The following is a 20,638-nucleotide window of genomic DNA, read 5'->3' on the forward strand; positions in this document are numbered from 1 at the left end:
GACTTGAACCGGTGCCCATATGGGATGCCGGCACGGCAGGTGGCAGCTTTACCCTCTACTCCACAGCACCAGACCCTTTTTCATACTTTGAATAAAGGACTTCCTCAAAATAAATTTTCTTTTGATTCTATAATAGTTAAATGTTGACTTAAAGGATTATGTGTCAATCAACTTAACTCAGAATTATTTTCTCAAATGCAGTTAATATGTAAATATGAAGGAAGAGTTCCTAACCATCAGGTTGGAGGCACACTGAATAAAAAAAAAGTAACCTATGACCACTGAGGCTTGTTTTTATGAGTGGGAAGAAGACTGATGGAAGGAATGTTCCTGAAGGCAATCATTCAGCAATGTGGTTGCAAAGGGGCTTTGACAAAGGCAATAGGAAGTAAATGTAGCTCCCAGCCACAACTAGCCATGTTGCCATGGAAGGCAAGGAGGGTCCCTTGCCTCCTGCAAGAAGAGAAGCTGAAATACCAGGAGAACCTATTAAGTTCAGTTGATGGGGAAAATCTGTGAGAGGAAGGGAGGGGATGTTTTGCTAGAAAGAGCAAACCCACCTCCAATTGAAAAGAAAGTAAAGATGCTTGGCTCCCTGGACCTTTCTGAAGAGATCGAGGAGCAAGCAGGTCAGGAGACCACTTGGCTGTTTTAGTTGAAAAGCTTATCTTGGAAGTTAAACATAAGCCTACCTATTCTCATCAATAGGTCCATTTAATAAACATTATTATGCACTTCTTATCTGTGTGTCCCTTATGGTTGAACTGGTATAAAGATGAGTTAAGTGTGACTTTTGCACAAGCATTGCTTGAAGCAAAGGTTGGAGAAAAAAGTGTCCATCTCAGGGCAGAGATATCTCAAGTTTTACTCATCCCTGGTTGCCTTGAGTTGGGGGAGAGTACTGCACTATGAATCCGGAGACTGAGCTTTGTGGTCTTGACTCTGGGTAGGACTTGGTTTTCTTGACTGAGAGTGTTTGATCTAAATGATCTTTAATTTTTCATCATTTCTGAGATGACATGGCTTAAAAAGACCATGTGTGGCACTAACTGTCAAACACTACTAAGAGCTTCTGGTTGTGATTGACACATACCAACCTTTCCAGAGAGAGGCTCTCCCATGTGCCATTTGGAATTTCACTGTGATTACCTAGAATTCTTTGAGTCACTAGAAAGTAGCTAAGACTTAGGATGGTGATTCCTCTACTTATTTTAGTTTATCTTGCTCACCAGCAAGACCCACACCAACTCTTCTTCCAAATCCAGAGGTTTGAATGTGTGTTGAGGGTGACCTGGTTGTGAAACAAGAATGAGTTTATGAACTTTGCTGTCCAGTTTCACCATTTATTATCTGCTAGTGGTTCAATTGTGTCCCCCTCAAATTTGTTTGTTGATGTCCAAATCTCAGTACCTTAGAAGGTAACCTTTTTTTTTTAATTTGTTTATTTTTTGAAAGGCAGAGAGAGAGAGAGAGAGAGAGAGAATCTTCCATTTGCTGTTCACTCCCCAATTAGCTGCAACATTGTTGATTGGGCCAGGCTGAAGCAGGAATATGGAACTGAAGGTCTCTCAAGTGGGTGTCCAGGGCCCAAGTACCTGTACCATCTTCCATTGCCCTGACAGGCATATTAGCAGGGAGCTGGATGGGAAGCATAGCAGCAAAGGTAAACCAACGTCTCTAAGAAATTTTCTTGGTTAATACTATGTCTTGGTCTGTTTTGCTTATTATACTAGAATAATTTTTAGAAATGAAAATTTCCTAGCTTCAAAATTCAGGCAGCTTTCTGTCATTAATTGTAAGAACATATTTCTCTTCTATAGCTTATACAATGAATTGGAAGTTTAGAGTTGGTTTTTTTTGGAGGGAATGTATGCATACTAGATGCATTAAAAGTATCTGAATTAGTACAGATGGGATTAAATAGGAAGGAGACATTTTCAAAGAATGTCAGACATACAGCGTGGTGCCTTTTAGCAGCAGTTATAAAATAATGAGGTTGGTAAATGCACCAGATTCAGGTCAATAATTTTTTGAAGATATTTTCCTTATTTTAAATGATGGAATTCATTTTTATTAGCCCTTGAAATTAATGAGTGCTTTCATTTTTGGTTTAGCTATGGTATCTGGCTTATTTAAGCTTTGTCTTCATATCTTCATATGTGTGGATTTCAAAACTTTTTGCTTCAAAATAAACTTATGTCTTAATTTTATTTTCCATGAACTTTTTGAAGTATCATCGTATATTTGTTGCTTTTTTTAATATTTTATTTTATTATTATTATTTTTTTTATTTTTTTGACAGGCAGAGTGGACAGCGAGAGAGAGAGAGACAGAGAGAAAGGGCTTCCTTTGCTGTTGGTTCACCCTCCAATGGCCGCCGCGGCTGGTGTGCTGCGGCCGGCGCACCGCGCTGATCCGATGGCAGGAGCCAGGTACTTATCCTGGTCTCCCATGGGGTGCAGGGCCCAAGCACCTGGGCCATCCTCCACTGCACTCCCTGGCCACAGCAGAGAGCTGGCCTGGAAGAGGGGCAACGGGGACAGAATCCGGCGCCCCGACCGGGACTAGAACCCGGTGTGCCGGCACCGCAAGGCGGAGGATTAGCCCAGTGAGCCGCGGCGCCAGCCAAGATTTTATTTTATTATTTGAGAGGTAGAGTACAGACAGTGAGAGGAAGAGACAAAGATAAAGATCTTCCTTCCATTTGTTCACTCCCCAAATAGCCTCAATGGCCAGAGTTGTGCCGATCCAAAGCCAGGAGCCAGGAGCCTGGAGCCTCTTCCCGGTCTCCCATGTGGGTGCGGGGGCCCACGGACTTGGGCCATCCTCCACTGCTTTCACAGGCCATAGCAGAGAGCTGGATTGGAAGAGGAGCAGCCAGGACCAGAACCGGTGCCCATATGGGATGCTGGTGCAGGATTAACCTACCGTGCCATGGCGCCGGCCCCCATATATTTGTTATAATTAATTATAGAGATTCCTAAGTTGCAAGCCTAACAGAATAACACATCTTTAATCATGAGATTTTTAAAAAGATTTTATTTATTTATTTGAGAGGTAGAGTTGCTTGAGAGGCAGAGTTATATATAGAGAGAGGGACAGAGAGAAAGGTCTTCCATCCACTGGTTCAGTCCCCAAATGGCTGCAATAGCTGGAACTGGGCTGACCTGAAGCCAGGAGCCAGGAGCTTCTTCAGGGTCTCACATGTGGGTGCAGGGGCCCAAGCACTTAGACCATCTTCTACTGCTTTCCCAGGCCATAGCAGAGAGCTGGATCAAAAGAGGAGCAGCCAGGATATGACCTGGCACCCATATGGGATGCCAGCTCTGCAGGTGGAGGCTTAGCCCACTACACTACAGCGCTGGCCCCATAACATGATTTGATGAATTCAGCAGAATCTATAAAAAGAATAGTTACTTTCATTTCTGGGTAGTAATTTTGCATTACAAAAAGAATATTTTCCATATAAAGAGCTGAAAATACTGATTCAGTTTCCAGAAGGAAAAATATTTTAAAACGTAATTAGGTTCTGGAACTCTATGCATATTTGTATATAGGTATGACTATCTGTATGAATTGATAATTTCTAGAGTCAAAATTTTCTTGGGGAAGATTTTTCATTATTCTAGAGGAATTTTTCTCACTTCTTCATTGTCCATTGAAATAGAAGCAATGCAGACTGTTGATTAAGATGACAATGGATTTTCAAACAAATCAACCATGACATAATGGGTCAGACCCACAATTTGCCAATGTAGAAATTTGAGATTGACAATGGATTTAATGGATAATTATATGAAAATAATAATAATTATAGTCAGTTTTTGCTGGGGACTATGTGCCAAGTTTTTCTGGGCAACTTACATGTTGTGCCATATTCAATCTTTACAATTAAATTTCATAAACATTATCTTTTTTTTTTTTTTTTTTTTTTTGGACAGGCAGAGTGGACAGTGAGAGAGAGAGAGAGAGAGAGAGAGAGAGACAGAGAGAAAGGTCTTCCTTTGCCGTTGGTTCACCCTCCAATGGCCGCCGCGGCTGGCGCGCTGCGGCCAGCGCACCGCGCTGATCCGATGGCAGGAGCCAGGAGCCAGGTGCTTTTCCTGGTCTCCCATGGGGTGCAGGGCCCAAGCACTTGGGCCATCCTCCACTGCACTCCCTGGCCACAGCAGAGGGCTGGCCTGGAAGAGGGGCAACCGGGACAGAATCCGGCGCCCCGACCGGGACTAGAACCCGGTGTGCCGGCGCCGCTAGGCGGAGGATTAGCCTAGTGAGCCGCGGCGCCGGCCATAAACATTATCTTCTAGAGTCTACGGATGAGGAATTTGAGGCTGAGATAGGATAGTCACCTTTTCCAAGATCATTGAGCTTTTGAATCAGTTTCTCCTTATCTACAAAGTAGCCTGAAGGTAATTTGACTGGTGTATACTCTTTTTACTACTTATGAGAAGTTTCTGTGTTTATAGAATTTCATCCTCACAAGTATCCATCATTCTATTTTTTAAAAATTTTATTTATTTATTTGAGAGGCAGAGTTACAGAGAGAGGGAAAGATGGAGATAAAGGTCTTCCATCTGTTGGTTCACTCCCCAAATGGTTGCATTAGCCAAAGCTGGGAGCCAGAAACTTCTGGGTCTCTGATGTAGGTGCAGGGGCCCAAGGACTTGGGCCATCTTCTACTGCTCTCCCAGGCCATAGCAGAGAGCTGGCTCAGAAACCTTGGTCACAAACCAAGGCCCACATGCGTTGGTGGCACCACAGGCAGAGACTTAGCCCACTATACCATGGCCAGCTCCCATCCTTTTTAACTTCTAAATTTTTACTGAAAAAATTTTGAAGTAAGTAAATGCATGGTTGAAAATTGAAAATGTAAAAAGCTATAGGATGTAAATAAGCTCCTTTCCTGTCTTGTTCTTCAGACCTTTAGATTAGACCTCTTTACCAGACAGCTGCTCAACTAGTTTCTTGGTGTTTTTTTTTTTTTTTTTCAAAGAGCTCTATTGAGGTGTTATTTGCATACCATAGTATCCATCCATTTTAATGGCACAAGAAAATATTTTCCAAAAAATGTAGGCTGAATGTAGAGATCACTTCTTAATTTTTTAAAATTTCTTTTCATTGTATTTGATGGGAAGAGAGAGAGAGAGAAATTTTCTATCTGCTAGTTTACTCTCCAGATGCCCACAGCCAAGGCTGTTCTAAGACAAAGCCAGAGCCTGAACTCCAGCCAGCCCTCCAACATGGATGACAGTAACCCAACTCCTTGAGCTGTTACCTGTTGCCTCACAATGTGTGCATTAGTAGGAAGCTGGATTTAAGTGGAGATTAAGCAGTGACTTAACCACTGTGCCAAATACCTGTTCCCCAACCCAAATTTTCCCTTTTTAAAAAATGTTAAGAAGAAATTTTTGTTGGAGCTCACCTCTTCTGCATTCCTTCTCTTAGGTAATGTAGCCCTCAAGTTGCCAGCAAATTTCTTCTGCCTTATCTGTACATTTATACACATAAGACAAGCAGATAGACGCCACATGAGTGTTAGAATGGGCATAGTAAATTCGTAGATATGTACCTTATGCCATTTCCTTGATGATGTGTTTGGTGATAAACAGAGGTTTTAAATACACATTTATAAGTGCTGGTAAATCTGTTCTTAGCAACGGTGTCTAGAAAAAGTGTCCCTTCTTTTGCAGATGTTCAGGTGGTATCTGCTGATTTGATCAGAAGCGGGTTGAAAGGGAGTCATTCCCTTCCTCCCACTGATCCATATTGTGAAGGAGGAGTAGCTCTATTAACCTATCAAAGTCATTCACTAAATTACAGGGATACACACTTTATTTATTTAGTTAAGAGATATGATTACAGACGGTGAGAGGGAGAGCAGAGAGAAAGGTTTTCCATCCACTGGTTCACTTCCCAAGTGGCTGCTACATCTGGAGCTGGGAGCCAGGAGATTCTTCCAGGTCTCCCATGTGGCTGCAGGGGCCCAAGTGCCTGGGCCATCTTCTACTGCTTTTCCAGGCCATAGCAGAGAGCTGGATCAGAAGAGCAGCTGGGACTAGAACCAGCGCCCATTTGGGATGCTGGTGCTGCAAGCAGACGCTTAACCTACTGCACCACAGCACTGGCCCCTGGGATACACATTTTAGAAAGCTAAATTGAACAGTTTGTACCAGGATGAAGGGTTGAAATCAAAAATGAAAAAATGTGGGCACACGTGCATAACAAATTGAGAGGAATATAAATGTATGATATAAAATCTGAACTAAAAATATGGTTGATGTAGAAACACTGCCTAAAGGATATAATATTTAAAAATGCATGCAGGAGGGGGAAAATGCACTCGCCTGACATAAGAGAAACTGCACAGGCCATTCCTAATCCCTAATTCCTCTGAAGAACAATTGGTACCATCAAGAAAAGAAAGGCTCTTAGATAGAGAAAGCAAAATCTTTATCAGAACAGATGCCCAGCATTTGGGAAACCATTTGGACATGGGGAGAAAAAAATAATCTTTTTTTCCCATGATGTGGCAGCAGAGAATCGATCAAAAAGCATGAGACAGAGGAGTCCAGCAGGGGGCTAAAAGATGAGGAAGATTTTCGCCTTCAGAGGCATGGGAGGGAAAACAGGCTAGTCACTGACAAGCAGAAGAAAGATGTGTATGCTTTCTCTGTATTAATGTTAGTAATGGCTCTAAAATACTTATCATCCCATTCAATAGCTCACCGGGCTTCAGACCATTTTCCACTCCTTTGGATGTAGGGAAGTCCTGCATGCCTGTGCCACATTCCACTCACAAATTCTCTAAACTGTCCAACTTGATTCCATCGCATCAGCAAGCATTGTGTCCTTATGCTATGCTTGGTGCCCAAATGCAAAATAAAAAATATGCAGAACAGCTCTGTTCATTTCGTCTTGGCTGCACTATAAAAGGAGAGGGTAGAATGAATTGCTTTCTAATAGAACTCTGTTCTACTCTCAGATATTTAGCTCTGTGATATACAGCTTCCTCTTTTACTGGATTTCAGAACATTCCCTGTGATAGTCCTTGGTTTTATGGCTTTTGTTGGCAACAGAATTTCTCCATATATGCCATGAGACATCTCCTGGATTCTGCTATTCAGTTTCCGACAAAGATTTTCCCTTTGGCAAATAAGGCAATGTTTAATTACTGTTGGGCCTATGATCTCGGATCTTATTGGTTTATATAATTAGCTCTCTGATCACCTGGAACAACATCTCAGGGATTCTTCTGGAAATCTTCTTGAAGCCCCATGTTTTTTTACGAAAAAGCAGCTTGGCTGCATGATTATTGCCTCTGGATTTACACAGAAATATAGGTGCATGAATATGTCTCTTTGTCACAGTTTTCTCAAAGGATTTGAGACAGGCTGGAGAAATACATAAATTTGCAAAAGGATAAAATGAGAATCCCAAGCTTCAGGAACAAAAAGTAAGGAAAATAGCAAGCTGGATACTGCACCAGTCAGTTACTAGAAGTGGGGCTGCAGATTTGGTTGTAAGCTTCATAACTGGACAAGGCAAAGAAAGAAACACTACTCTGTTATTCACAAAGACAAAACGTTCAGGACAAGCTGACTGCTATGAGGAAGTGAAGCTTCTATGGAGACAGAGCCTGAGAAGAATCCCTTCACTGTAAGGTGTAACAGATAACTTAGAAGTTGCACATGGCACTTTCCCTGTTACATGCCTCGATGTCGGCTGATGACTTTATACCCAAAGGTAATTCGGTTAATGGGAGATTAGGAGGAACCCAACTCTTATTCTCTGTTCCAATCAGGCTCCTCTCTCAGAATGAGGATTCCTAATTTTATTCTGACCTGCTTATGGCTTCCACTTAGGGTAGCAATATTCAAACAACTCTTTTAAATTAGAAGCATTTAAATTTCAAACAGCAACTCCTTGGGATTTCAGTGAGATAATGAGATAACATAAATCACACTTAGCACAGTTCAGGAATAGAGCAAGCATTAAGGAAATATAAGTTTTCATCAGTTTCTCATTTTGAGACACTGTGATGACTTCCCCAGAGAAGGTAATAACTTTGTCTATGCAGCATAGTGAAAAGAATTTGTGTCAGGACAACACAGCTCCGTCATAGGTCTCACTAACTAAGGTCTCACAAGCCTCTGTGTCTTCTGTACAACTGAAATAATAGCTAACAAGTAACCAGAAACATTACATACCACTCCCTAGCCTGGAACATAGCAAGGATGTAATTCATTAGGCTGCTTTCTTACTCTTGACATCATGGGATCAAGCAATTCATAGGAACTACAAAGGACCGCGGTCAAGTGACACTGAGTGAATCACACTGTATATGTAAGCAGCAGCCCTATCCTTCCAAATTCAAAGTAAATCTCATCATCATTTTGAACATTTTTAATTATCCCTTAGCAACTCTACCTTGGTCAAATAGTCCATGCTCTTTAACCTTTTCTCACCTACCCAGCAGTGATGGGATCATTCCCCGGCCCATTTTGTTTCTTCTGCTCCCTCTCTCTTATTTTAATTTGAGAAGAAGAGAGCATGAGAAAGAGAAAGAGAGAGAGACAATGAGTGCATGTGAAAGAGCTCCCATCCACTGGTTCACTCTCCAAATGTTTGCAAAAGTCAGGAGCCAGGAACTTAATTCAGGTTTCCCACATGGGTGGCAGGAAATCAACTACCTGGGCCGTCACTGGTGCTTTTCAGGATCCACATTAGCAGGAAGTTGGCATCAGGAGATGGAGGTGGGAATTGAACCCAGGCATTGCAGTGGGATATGGGCATCCTATCTGGTGTCTTGACCACTAGACCACTACTACTCCTCTCTGCTCTCTTTCATTGGGTAGGACCTCCAGACTTGGGATTTCCATGAGATAAAGGGTGACCTGTTTTATTAAGAATGAATATGCGTTTGAAGAGGACAGCACTGATGGATAAACAAATATGTTTAAAGTGCTTACTATGTGGCAGACACTGTATTTCTGCAAGGCTGCTTGGTTGCAAGCTCATTTAAACCTCTCCTTTAAACCTTTAAGCCTCTTCTATGCCCGGGTCAGTACAGGAAAGCTCTGGGGCCCTGCTGCTCTAGTAGAAGGTCAGTAAACTCAAGTTCCTTACTTGGGCAAGCAAGCTGGTGGTTTATGATCACTGTAACGTTTGGAAGCAGCTGGGTGAACTCTTGAGACCTCATCTGCACTTGAGTCTAATGGTCTTGGATCTTTCTGGAGAGTTAACAAAGTCTATGAATCTTCACAGAAAAAAAAAGCCATGCATACAAGGACATTCAAGGACTCACCCTGAAGTCCGTCTTAGACCTCCCAGAGTTAGGAATCTGTTTGAGTGGCATGCCCCAGGGTCTAGCCGTGGGCCTTAACTTGGTTATTTTCATCAATGAACCAGATTTTAAAGACAATGACAACAGCCAACCAAATGTGTGGTGAAGACAAGGCAGGAACAAGTGAAGTCACATTGTTTGGCAATTATGACAACTTTAATACAGGCAAAAGTAAACTCTTGCATTTGTAGACCCTGTTATGAGCTGAACTGTGTTCTCCCCAACTCACATGTTAAAGCCCTAAACCCAGTACCTTGGAATATGACTGTGTGAAGAGGCAGGCCCATTAAAGACATCACTGAGTTAAAAGGAGGCTTTTGGGGCAGGCAATAATGCAGTCTGACTGGTGTGGTAAGAAGAAAACATTTGGTAACATGAGATACCAGGGGTGCACAGAGGAAAGATCATGTGAAGAAGCAGCAAGAGGGTAGCTATCTGCAGGTCAAAGGAAGAGGCCTCAGAAAAAAATCAACTCTGGGGGTGGGCGCTGTGGTGTCGTGGGTAAGGCCGCCACCTGCAATGCCAGCATCTCATATGGGTTCTAGTTGGAGTCCCAGCTGCTCCATTTCTGATCTAGCTCTCTGCTATGGCCTGGGAAGGCAGTGGAGGATGGCCCAAGTACGTGGGCCCCTGCACCCATGTGGGAAACCCGAATAGGCTCCTGGATCCTGGTTTCAGATCAGCACAGCTCCAGCCATTGTGGTCATTTGGGGAATGAACCAGCACGTGGAAGATCTCTCTCCCTCACTCTGCCTCTGCCTCTCTGTAACTCTACCTTTCAAGTAAATAACTTTTTTTTTAAATCAACTCTGCCCACACCTTGATCTTGAACTTCTAGCCTCAAAATTGTGAGAAAATAAAGTTGTTTTGTTGAAGTCATCCAGTTAGTGGTATTTTGTTATGGTAGTCCAAGCAAACTAATTCAGATCCCAAAGGGCAACTCCATAGGAATAGAAGAGGGAATGAGGCTAGGAGAAGTATCTGACATTGAAGTAGCTCTGTGAAAGTCATATGTTAAAAAGAGATTTAAAGTTTATTTTAAATGAGTTCAGTTGATTTATTTTTTCCAATTTCTTTTATTTATATAAGATGAACAAATTCCATGTATTTCATATACACAGATTTAGGTGCATAGTGATACTTTCCACCCTACCCTCTTCCTGGCCATGCTCCCACCCTCTCTCCTTCTTCCTTTATTATTCTTTCTTTTAATTTTTACAATGACATGATTTGTTTATTTTATAAGCTTAGCCCTCCACTAAGTAGAGAATTCAGCAAATAGCAAGAAGAAGAAAAAACTGTTTCTCAACTGTAGAGATAGGGCTGTAAATAATAATAAAATCCCAAAATGTCAATTTTGCTCATATATATTACATTCTTTTATACTCTATTAGTTACCATAGATCAGGGAAAACATGATATTTGTCTTTTGGGAACTAGTTTATTTCATTAAATTGTTTTCAGTTGCATCCATTTGGTTGCAAAAGACAGGATTTCATATTTTATGGCTGAGTAGTATTCCATAGCATATATATATATATATATATATATATATATCATATAAACACACCATGTTTACTTTAGTCATTGGTTGATAGACATCTGGGTTGATTTCATATTGTAGCTATTGTGATTTGAACTGCAATAAATATAGGGGTACAAATGACTCTTTCATATTCTTATTTCACATAATTTGCATCAATTTCCCAGGAGTGAGATGGCTGGATTGTATGGTAGATGTATTTTCAGATTTCTGAGGAATCTCCATACTGTCTTCCACAGTGGCTATACTAGTTTATATTCCCATCAACAGTGTATTAAGGTACCTTTCCCCCCATTATCACCAGCATTTATTGTTTTTTGATTTCTGTATGATAGCCATTCTGACTGGGATGAGGTGAAACCTTATTGTGGTTTTGACTTGCATTTCCCAGATGGCTAGTGATAGTGTGAATTTTTGCATGTGTCTGTTGGCCACTTGAATTTCCTCTTTTGAAAAATGCCTATTTGATGTGGCTCTCTTTCTCTCCATCCCCTGATCTCTTTCTCTCTCCTGTCTCCCTCTCTATTTATGTCTCTTGATATCTCTCTCTCTTTCTCTCGATCTTTCTCTTACACTCTCCTCCCTATTTTCCTTCTTCGCCCCTTCCCTCTGGTCTGTCAGGTTCTCCCCAATAAACCTTTTCCCTTAAAAATGCCTGTTCAAGTCCTTTGCCTATTTATTAACTGTTTTTTTGTTTTATTATTGTTGAGATTCTTGAACTCTTTATAAATTCTGAGTATTAATCCTTTGTTAGTTGCATAGTTTGCAAATATTTTCTCCATTTCTGTCAGTTGCCTCTTCACTTTGCTGAGTGTTTCCTTTGCAGTGCAGAAGCTTCTCAGCTTGATCTAGCTCCATTTGTCTTTTTTTTTTTTTTTTTTTTTTTGCTTTGATTGTCTGTGCTACTGGGATCTTTTCCAAGAAATCTTTTCCTATGCCTATGTCTTGCAGAGTTTCCCCAGTATTGTTCTCTAGTAATCTGATAGTATCAGGTTATACATTTAGGTCCTTGATCCATTTTGAGTGGATTTTTGCATAAGGTATAAGGTAGGAGTCTTGCTGCATACTTCTGCAAGTGGAGATCCAATGAATTTTAAAAATGTATTTTGTTTAAAAAGACCTCCCCCTTTGAGAGTCATGTATCTTAGCCCAATGTATGTTCTATAATTGAATACCTGTGACTGGATAGTTTATTAATAAAAGAAGTTTATTTAGCTCACAGTTTTGGAGGAACAAGAATATGGTGGAGCATCCTGGCAAGGACCTTATGGTTGTGGCACAATGTGGTAGAGGAATGGAAAGGACACTAGTCATGTGCAGTGAAAGCCAAACCAAGGTGATCTCACTTTATAACAACCTGGTCTTGCAACACTAATCTGGTTCTATGAGAACTAGAATTTCCGTGAGAAAGTATTAATCTGTCCATGAAGTTGGTTCCCACATGACCTAAATACCTTCCATGAGGTCCCATTCTTAAAGGTCCTACCACCTTCCAGCATTGCCGCACCAGAAACCAAACATCCAGCACATGATCCTCTAGGGCATACATTCAGTCCATCTCCAGAAGATGACATCTTGGACTTGTTTCAGCTAATGAGTGTGATTACATGTGAACAGAAGAGAGTGAGGTGAACCCTGGCCAGGGAGTGGCCCATCACTCCCTTCTTCCTCACTACCTGTGAAGGGTGTCAGGAAAGGAATTAAAGGACACCCCTTTAATTTGAACCTTGGGACGCACACAAGGTAGAGCATGGTGAAAATTGGCACAGGGTATATGTTAGCAAAAACATTCCTCCCATGAGCCAATGAGCTCTTGAAATCTTGATTGCAGCTTGAGTTAGACTGAGCAGATGAATACACAATGGATGGGGTGAAGTGACAGCCAAGCAAAACTCAGGCGGTCAGCTCTGCTTTGATCACATTAGGAATATTGTATTAAGCTGCAGGAAACATGTATAGAGGAGTCAAAGAGCAGACTGTACTGGCCAGAAAAGGAGAGACTAAGCTGATGGGGAAACTGTCTCATGGAAAGGAAAATGGGGGAGGGGTTGAGGATGTTTGGTTTAAGAAGGAGAAGAGGGAAAAGCTTATGGGAAATTGAGTAAGCCCATTCAAGGAGGTTTGAAGGCGTTATGAAGGGCTTTTGATGGGAACATTGGTGAAAGAACTTTTTATTAAATATTAATATTTACATTTAAATCATATTTAATATTAAATACTTATTAAAAAGGAAGGATTTCCTAACATTTATAACTGCTCCCAAAAGTTTGTGAGAACCTCCTCACTAGACGTTTTTAGCCAGACCCTGGTGATAATTTGTCAGAAATATTGAGGGCAGTGGTAGAGCCCTGGAGTGGCCAGTGGATTCCACACATTTGCAGCAGTTTAAAAAATCCTACCTGGAACCCCTACATAATAGCATTTAATTTGTATAAATATGGTCATTATAGTAATGAGTCTCTTGATGAACATAAAAAATTGAGTTGGGGCTATTTATACATCAACTATTTATTAAGTATCCTCTGTTTGCCAAGCAGGGTTCCAAGTGTTGGAAAAACACAACGTGGTTGAGATTATCCCCCTTTTGAGACCTATGTTCTAGTAGAGAAGACAGACTTCCAGTCACTAAACTAAAAAGAAGAAAAATTTTTGATAGTGATAGTGCTGTGAAGCAAATGAAATTACGCGACATGATAGAGAGTGGGTGACTTAGTGTAGGTATGTTAAAGTGAGCAGTCAGGAATGGTGTCTTTAGGATCTGAAACCTGAATGACAAGATTCTGAGCAGGAATATCTCAGGCAGAGGGAAGCAGGACAACAGGAAAGGTGGAAATGAATGGAACACATGTGAGTAGTGGAGAGATTGTAGGACTCTGCCCCTCCAGAACAAGAAAGAGGAGGGAGAGTGACAGATCATAAAGCTTCTCTAAGCTAATTCTGAAAGTATCCCCAGTAAAGAATCTTCCAAGACAAGATGTTTCCAACACAGACCAGCATGCAATTCAAATATACATGACTGACTGACAGGTTGTGCCATAGGCCTTCTCCTTACAAGTCTGACAACCCCCAGTAAGACTCTCTCCTCTTTAAGGACATGACTAGTCATGTGCTTGAATGTATGGCAGCATCAAATCACCGTGAAAGATTCCAAATGCTGACTGACTCAACTTCTGTCTTTATTGTTCTTATCTTGATACAGGTTATTCATAGATCTGTGGACCACATTTGGAGTACTGCATAAACAGAACCTTGAATTTTGCTCTAAGTGCCTTGGAAAGCATACCTGGGGAGGCAGGACAAAGGAGAATCAATGATGACTTACAGGAATGTGATGGTGTTCCTTATCAAGGTGGAGCAGACCCATGGAGAACAACTACAATTGAAGGAGAGGGCAAAAGTTCTGCTTTGAACATATTAAATGAGAGATGTCTAGACCTCCCGGGGGAGAGGTCAAGAAGGGACTTAGATATATGGGTCTGGGGCTTGCCACAGAGGTCAGAGCCAGAGTTCTGGTGGAGTCATGACAACCTGAATTTAAAGTTGTAGACCAACCAAGTTATCTAGCAAATGTCATAATGAAAGAAAAGCAAACTCCAGACCTAGATGTGTGACAATTCTGATGTGAGAGCAGACTCCAACATTCTCAGTATCCAGGAATTTTGAATCTAACATTTATGGAGCCTCAAGGCTTCATGAAACATAGAATGAAATCCCCCAAAGTAGTAATCTGTAAATATGTATGAAATGCATAGGTGAGCTCCAAAACACCCTTCCAACTCTGAGATTTTGTGATTCCAACATGATGCGAACTTCATTACTCAGAAGTGTTGGATGTGATCTTGTTGGGAAAAAGGGTATTCTTTGTAGATGTCATTGAATTAAGGATCCTGAGTGGTCCCTAAATCTGATCACAAGTGTCCTCGGAAGAGACAGAACAGAGGAGAGACAGAAAGAGAAGAGAAGAAGGCCAGGTGACCACAGCAGAGATTGGAGGGTTGCAGCCTTAAACCAAGGAAGCCAAGGCTTGCATGCCGCTACCAGAAGCTGCAAGTGGCAAGAAGGATTCTCACTGAAAGACTCCAGAGCGAGTGCAGCCCTATTTGACATGCCAGCCCTGCCAACAACACCTTGACTTCAGACTTCTGACCTCCAGTACCCTGAGAAAATGGATTTCTCTTGTTTTAAGCCATTCAGTTTGTGGTGATTTGTTATAGCATCCCCCAGGAAACTAATGTGCAGGATGTCTTTTATATCTTTTAGTTGATGCTATTGCAGCCTTTGCTCTGGATCCAAGCTTTGTCCTGACCCAGTGCCCCTGATCTCTGGCTACACAGTTGGGTCGCCTAGAGAATTCATAAAGCGTGCTTTTGTCTGGGGCACACACTCAGAGATTCTGCTCCTGTCTGGCACTGGTGTAGAGCCAGAGGTAAGAACTGCCACTTAATTAGTCACAACAATTTGTCAAGGGATGGCACAGAGGTCCTTGAGCTGGGGAATTTGCCAGTCAGTGCTTTTATGAGGAGTTACAGACCCCATAGCACAGAGACAGTTCTGCTCCACCATGTGGGGATGAAGGGATGCTCCAACAGGTGCTTACGACTGCTGATCTGTGCGTTCCCTGTGCTGTTCCCAGAAGCTCCCAGGAGGCACCTCTTTCTCCCCAGCAGTTTGATAAGGTCTCACTGTAATGCAAATCCAGACATTCACTTGTGAGTCCCCACTCCAGATTGTCCTTGTCTCCTGTACAGATAATGACAACTGGGATCTTCCAGTGGCCTGCTAATTTGGGCAAATTCTGAAAATCTGCATCATAGATGTGCTGAATAGGATAAGAGTAAGTTGTTGTTTAGAGGGAAGCAGATTCCTAATTGTGAACAAAGCCCTCCCTTGTACACCAGCTCTAAATAAATGTTTCTTTATGTTTGCAGTTGCGTGACCTCCTGGAGTGGTCTTCCTCGTGCGTCAGCGCGCAGTCAGGAGTGCAATGCCGTTCCCAATGTGCGCTCATCTGTGAGGGGCTTTGACAAAGACTCACTGCATCCATTGACTCCCCGGGAAGTCTGAGGTCACAAGCTTGGCTGGTGCACATGAGCCCAATAAAGAAGATGGTTTTGCCCTCCTGAAACAAAGCCAGAAACTTGATCTCTTCATTGTGCACTTTGGACCATGTGCTAACGATGAGGATTTTTCTAATACTAATCCGCCTAATGACGGCTTCTCCCAGCCCTTACACAAACCCCACAAGGCCCCGTGGCTTGGCAAGCCAGACAGAATAAAGGCAGCACGGCATTTGGCTTTTGAACTGAGTTCAAGGCAATTAAAGTCAAGGGCTAAGGAGGGAAGGAGGGGGTATAGAAATGCCAGCATAATAAGCAGTGTGACTGGAGCACTCTGCAAATTAACTCAATTAGACAAAGCCCGATTTAACGGGGGAAGATGGTGAGAAGCACTGCCCTCATTAAATTTGGCTGTTAGAGGCGCTCCTAATGAAATTAAATTTGTGTTAGTCGTTTGAGTCACATAAAATAGTGTGTACATGTGCCTGTACACACATGCACACGTGAAGGGTTTGTGATTTGGGTAGGTATTTTTTTTAGGGGGAGAGGGATAGAATGCAAAAAACTATATACTAAAAAGAGAAAAAGACAGCGAATGCTCAAGAGCTCAAGAGTGGAAGACTAGGAGAAAGGGAAGACATAAAGAAGGACTGGGAAGGGAGAGCCAGTTATCACCCAGCCATGAGCCTGCTTCAGCTGGGACTCCTGTTCCTGTGCCTGGACTGTGGAATCCTGCCTGGGGCTTGGGCTCAGTTCCCTCGGGTGTGCATGACCTTCGATAGCCTGGTGAACAAGGAATGCTGCCCGCCCCTGGGTGCAGAGCCCTCCAACATCTGTGGTTCTCAGGATGGCCGGGGGCAGTGTGCAGAGGTACAAACTGACACCAGGCCCTGGAGTGGCCCTTATGTCCTGCGAAACCAGGATGACCGTGAGCAGTGGCCAAGGAAGTTCTTCAACCGGACCTGCAAGTGCACAGGTGAGGTGTCTGTGGACAGACCTGGCCCACACTACTGGCTTTGTGGGGAGGGCTCTGGCTGAGAAAGGAGCCCCTTCTAAGGAGGAGAGGAGACTATTGACAGAGGCTATTGGATGAGACTTTGAAAAATGAACCAATTATATTTTAGTGAGAAGCAGTAGTAGGACTGATGATGTCTTGGTTCACATCCTCTGGTACATCCAGTTATGAAAACTAAATAAATATTACCCGGGCCAAGCCCAGTTATATGAACACATGCCAACATACCATTGACTTGTTTATTGGAAAGGGAGGCTAAAGAGCTCACGAGTCAGCTTTGAAAGTCAGAACAAGTCCTTTCAAGATGGATTCGGTGCCCTCTCCTGAAATGGGTCCGTATTTGCGGAGGAGGGGATGGGTGAGGCTTGGTATTTACACACAGGAGTTGGAGGCAGGTGTTCTGCTGTCCTGGCCACAGTGCTTCTCATGATTTGAATGGATCTCAAGCAGGGTACATCTTTCTCATTAAAGCTGTGGCTGGGTTGTAGCTTTGTCAGTGTTGGACAGACGCAGCAAGAAAGAGCTTTCTCAGTGACCTGCAAAGAGAGGGTTGTTACCCAAAAGCAGTGGCTTTGGTTCACTCTTGTCTGGATTTGAACGCGGTGTCACAAAAGGAACTCAGGGTCCTTCCTGTAGGCTCTGGTCTCTCTTATGACCTACTTCTTTGAAATCTCTGTGCATTTCTTCTTTCTTTGGCCCTCCGGGCCTTCCCAGGTCCTCTTCAGTCATTGCTTTCCTCTGGTTTCCAGCAGCCATGACCAGTGATGATTAGCACTCAAAGGCTGGCAGGGCATTCAAAACACAAAAGACTTAATTTGCAATTTCTGCAGTCCTTCTTACTTTTCTATGGGTGCTGAATGTGTCAGACTTTGCTTTCTTTAAATACTTATTTCTGTTCTTGTATGATTCCAGGATGTAGGATAATTGAGCCATGTAAGGGCATGAAGAAGTATTACTAAAAGAATATCCAAAGGGATGTTATATTGATATAGGGATGATGTTGGATTTTTTTAAGTTTAGAAGTCCTGGCTTTAAAATCATTTTGTAATCTTATTTTTAATTCTTTAATGCAAAGGAATTTTTGGGTCCTGGTTTTGTCCTGGGTATTGAGACAATGTTTTCAGTGGCATATTGAATATATATTATCCATCTTTTTCTAAGCTGTGTAAGTACATGCTTCCTTTGACATTGTCTCTTGGGTTTTCATTGTTTTTCAGTCTAATGAGGAACAACTGTTTTCATATTACCTATGTGATTGAAAACCATACTAACATAGTGACTTTTTGGTTCCAAACTCAAAAATATCCCTAGAGCAATTATTTCCATGTCAAACGTTTTAAAATGTTTTAAAATGTTTCAATTTTTCAGAAGTTGGGAATCTCCATTTTATAGAATTCCAGGGCAGACTACTTTATGAAATCATATATAATTATTGACTCTTTTTATCTCAATCCCCTTTATGTTTTTGACTGGCTAACATTATTATTATTATTTTAAAGGATAGGGATGTGAAAAATAGAGAATGACAGAGGAGAGAGGAATACTTACTATTTTCCTTTGCTGAGAGAATTTTTATAAATTCTCCTTAGGAGCGACAGGAACTCGAGGTCACAGTGACCTACTTTCAAAATATAGAAGGGGATTCTCTGTTCTAAGAAGGCAGCTGACCAGAAATAGGGCCTGTCCATACCGTGAGAACATCACATGTCCCAAAGCAAGACTCTGTCATGGTGTATGGTCTCCATTTCCAGTCACGGTGAAGGACATGTATGCTGCTTTGACTCCCACTACCAGGCTGTGGTTCACCTCCTCCCTATAACCAGCTGAGCCTGACTCTGGACAGTAACTCTTGATATCAACTGTCTCTCGTGCGTGTGTGTGTGTGTGTGTGTGTAAGAGAGAGAGAGAGAGAGAGTTTCTAAGGTATTTTAAGACTTACTGAATCTACGAATTTTGTTTGCTATATGTTTTGTTTTCTCCAGTTTTAGTGAGTTTGGCTATACATGTATACTCTTGGTACCATCACCACAGTCAAGGGAATAAACATCACCTCCAAACATTTCCCTGTGTCTCTGTTTTTGTGTTTGCTTGTTATTGTTTATTTGGCAAAATCACAACTTGAGATCTGTTCTCTTAACACATTCTTAAGTGCAGGATACCTTATTGTTAGATACTGGCACAATGTTGTAAGCAGATCTCTGGGACTTACTCATCTTGTGTCATTGTGACTTTAATACCCACTGAACAACTCCCTCCATCCCATGGTAGCTACCATTCCATTGTCAATGTCATATATTTGGATATTATTTTATTTTTGTTTTATTTGAGAGGGAGAGAGAATATCTTCCATCCACTGGTTCACTCCCCGAATATCTACAACAGCCAGGGCTGGGTCAGGCTGAAACCAGCATATAGGAACTCCGCCCAGCTCTCTGTGGAGGGCAGGGATCTGAGTATTTGAACCATCACCTGCTGCCTTCCAGGGTGTGCATGATTAGGAAGCTGGATGGGAATCAGAGGTTGGACTTGATCCCAGGCAATCTGATGTGGAATGTAGGTGTCCCAAGCACTGGATACAGTTGAACACACTGCACAATAACACCCAATCCTTAAAAGCTTAAAAAAGTTTTTTATTTGAAAGGTAGGGAGAGAGGGAGAGAAGGTGAAAGGGAAAGAGGGAGGGATAGAGAGAGAAACACAGATATTTGGTTATTTTAGATATCTTTTAAGAGGAATCCTGCATTATTTGTCCCTCTATAACTGTCTTATTTCAACCAGCACAATGTCTTCCAGTTCTCTTCACGTGGTCACACAAGTTAGAATCATCTGCTTTTTCATTTTATTTTTTATGATTTATTTGTTTATTTGAAAGGCAGAGTTACAGAGAGAGAGAGAAAGAGAGGGAGACAGAGATAAAAACCTTCCATCCATGGTTTACTCCTCTCATGTCTACAGTGGTCAGGGCTGGGCCAGGCTAAAACCGTGAACCAGGAGCTTCATCCAAGTCTCTCACATAGGTGCAGGAGCCCAAGAACTTGGGCCATCTTCTGCTGCTTTCCCAGGTGTATTAGCAGGGAGCTGGGTTGGACGTGGAGCAACCAGGACATGAACCAGCACCTATATGGGATGCCACTGTGGGAGGCAGTGGCTTAACCCACTATGCCACAATGCCAGCCCTAGAATTTTCTTTGTTTTAAAGACTGAATAGTATTCCATTACACTTTCATACTGATTTTGGGTGGATTCACGCTTGTTGAGTAGGTGGTCTAGCTCTTGAAGTTTCAGGGCACCAGACCAAGTCTTAGTGGCCGAGGTGCAAAGTTTCTTCGTGTATGTGGTAATTACCATTCTGTGATGTGCCACACATCCCAACACAAGATGGGAGTTCTCCAGTTTATTCTACCTCCAGAGAGATTTGTTTACTGTCTCAGGGTTGTTTTCTCGTGGTTTGCAAAAACAGTCTTTAGAATTTAAACCAAAGACCTTCTCTTCTGGTAGCTTCATGATTCTTTTCCAAATAGAATCCCTGCACAATCTCAGGTTTCTTAAGGAAGGCCGGTGCCGTGGCTCATAGTCCCGGTTGCTCCTCTTCCAGTCCAACTCTCTGCTGTGGCCCAGGAGGGCAGTGGAGGATGGCTCAAGTGCTTGGGTCCCTGCACCCACATGGGATACCAGGAAGA

General features: G+C 42.3%; 1 protein-coding gene across 2 annotated transcripts in view; it reads left to right on the plus strand.

Annotated features, from left to right (window-relative positions):
• Positions 1-14,085: 14,085 nt before the first annotated feature.
• DCT (dopachrome tautomerase) overlaps positions 14,086-20,638 on the plus strand; it is a 45,954-nt gene continuing 39,401 nt past the window's right edge. The window contains exons 1-2 of one of the 2 annotated variants that reach the window (XM_051849930.3): positions 14,086-15,312; positions 15,815-16,919. In XM_051849930.3, coding sequence (XP_051705890.2) covers positions 16,625-16,919 — 295 coding nt within the window. In that variant the 5' untranslated portion in view covers positions 14,086-15,312; positions 15,815-16,624. 2 annotated transcript variants of the gene reach the window in all.

The sequence above is a fragment of the Oryctolagus cuniculus genome, chromosome 9 (genome assembly GCF_051225735.1).
Source record: "Oryctolagus cuniculus isolate XC-2025 breed Fujian yellow rabbit chromosome 9, ASM5122573v1, whole genome shotgun sequence".
NCBI lineage: Eukaryota > Metazoa > Chordata > Mammalia > Lagomorpha > Leporidae > Oryctolagus > Oryctolagus cuniculus.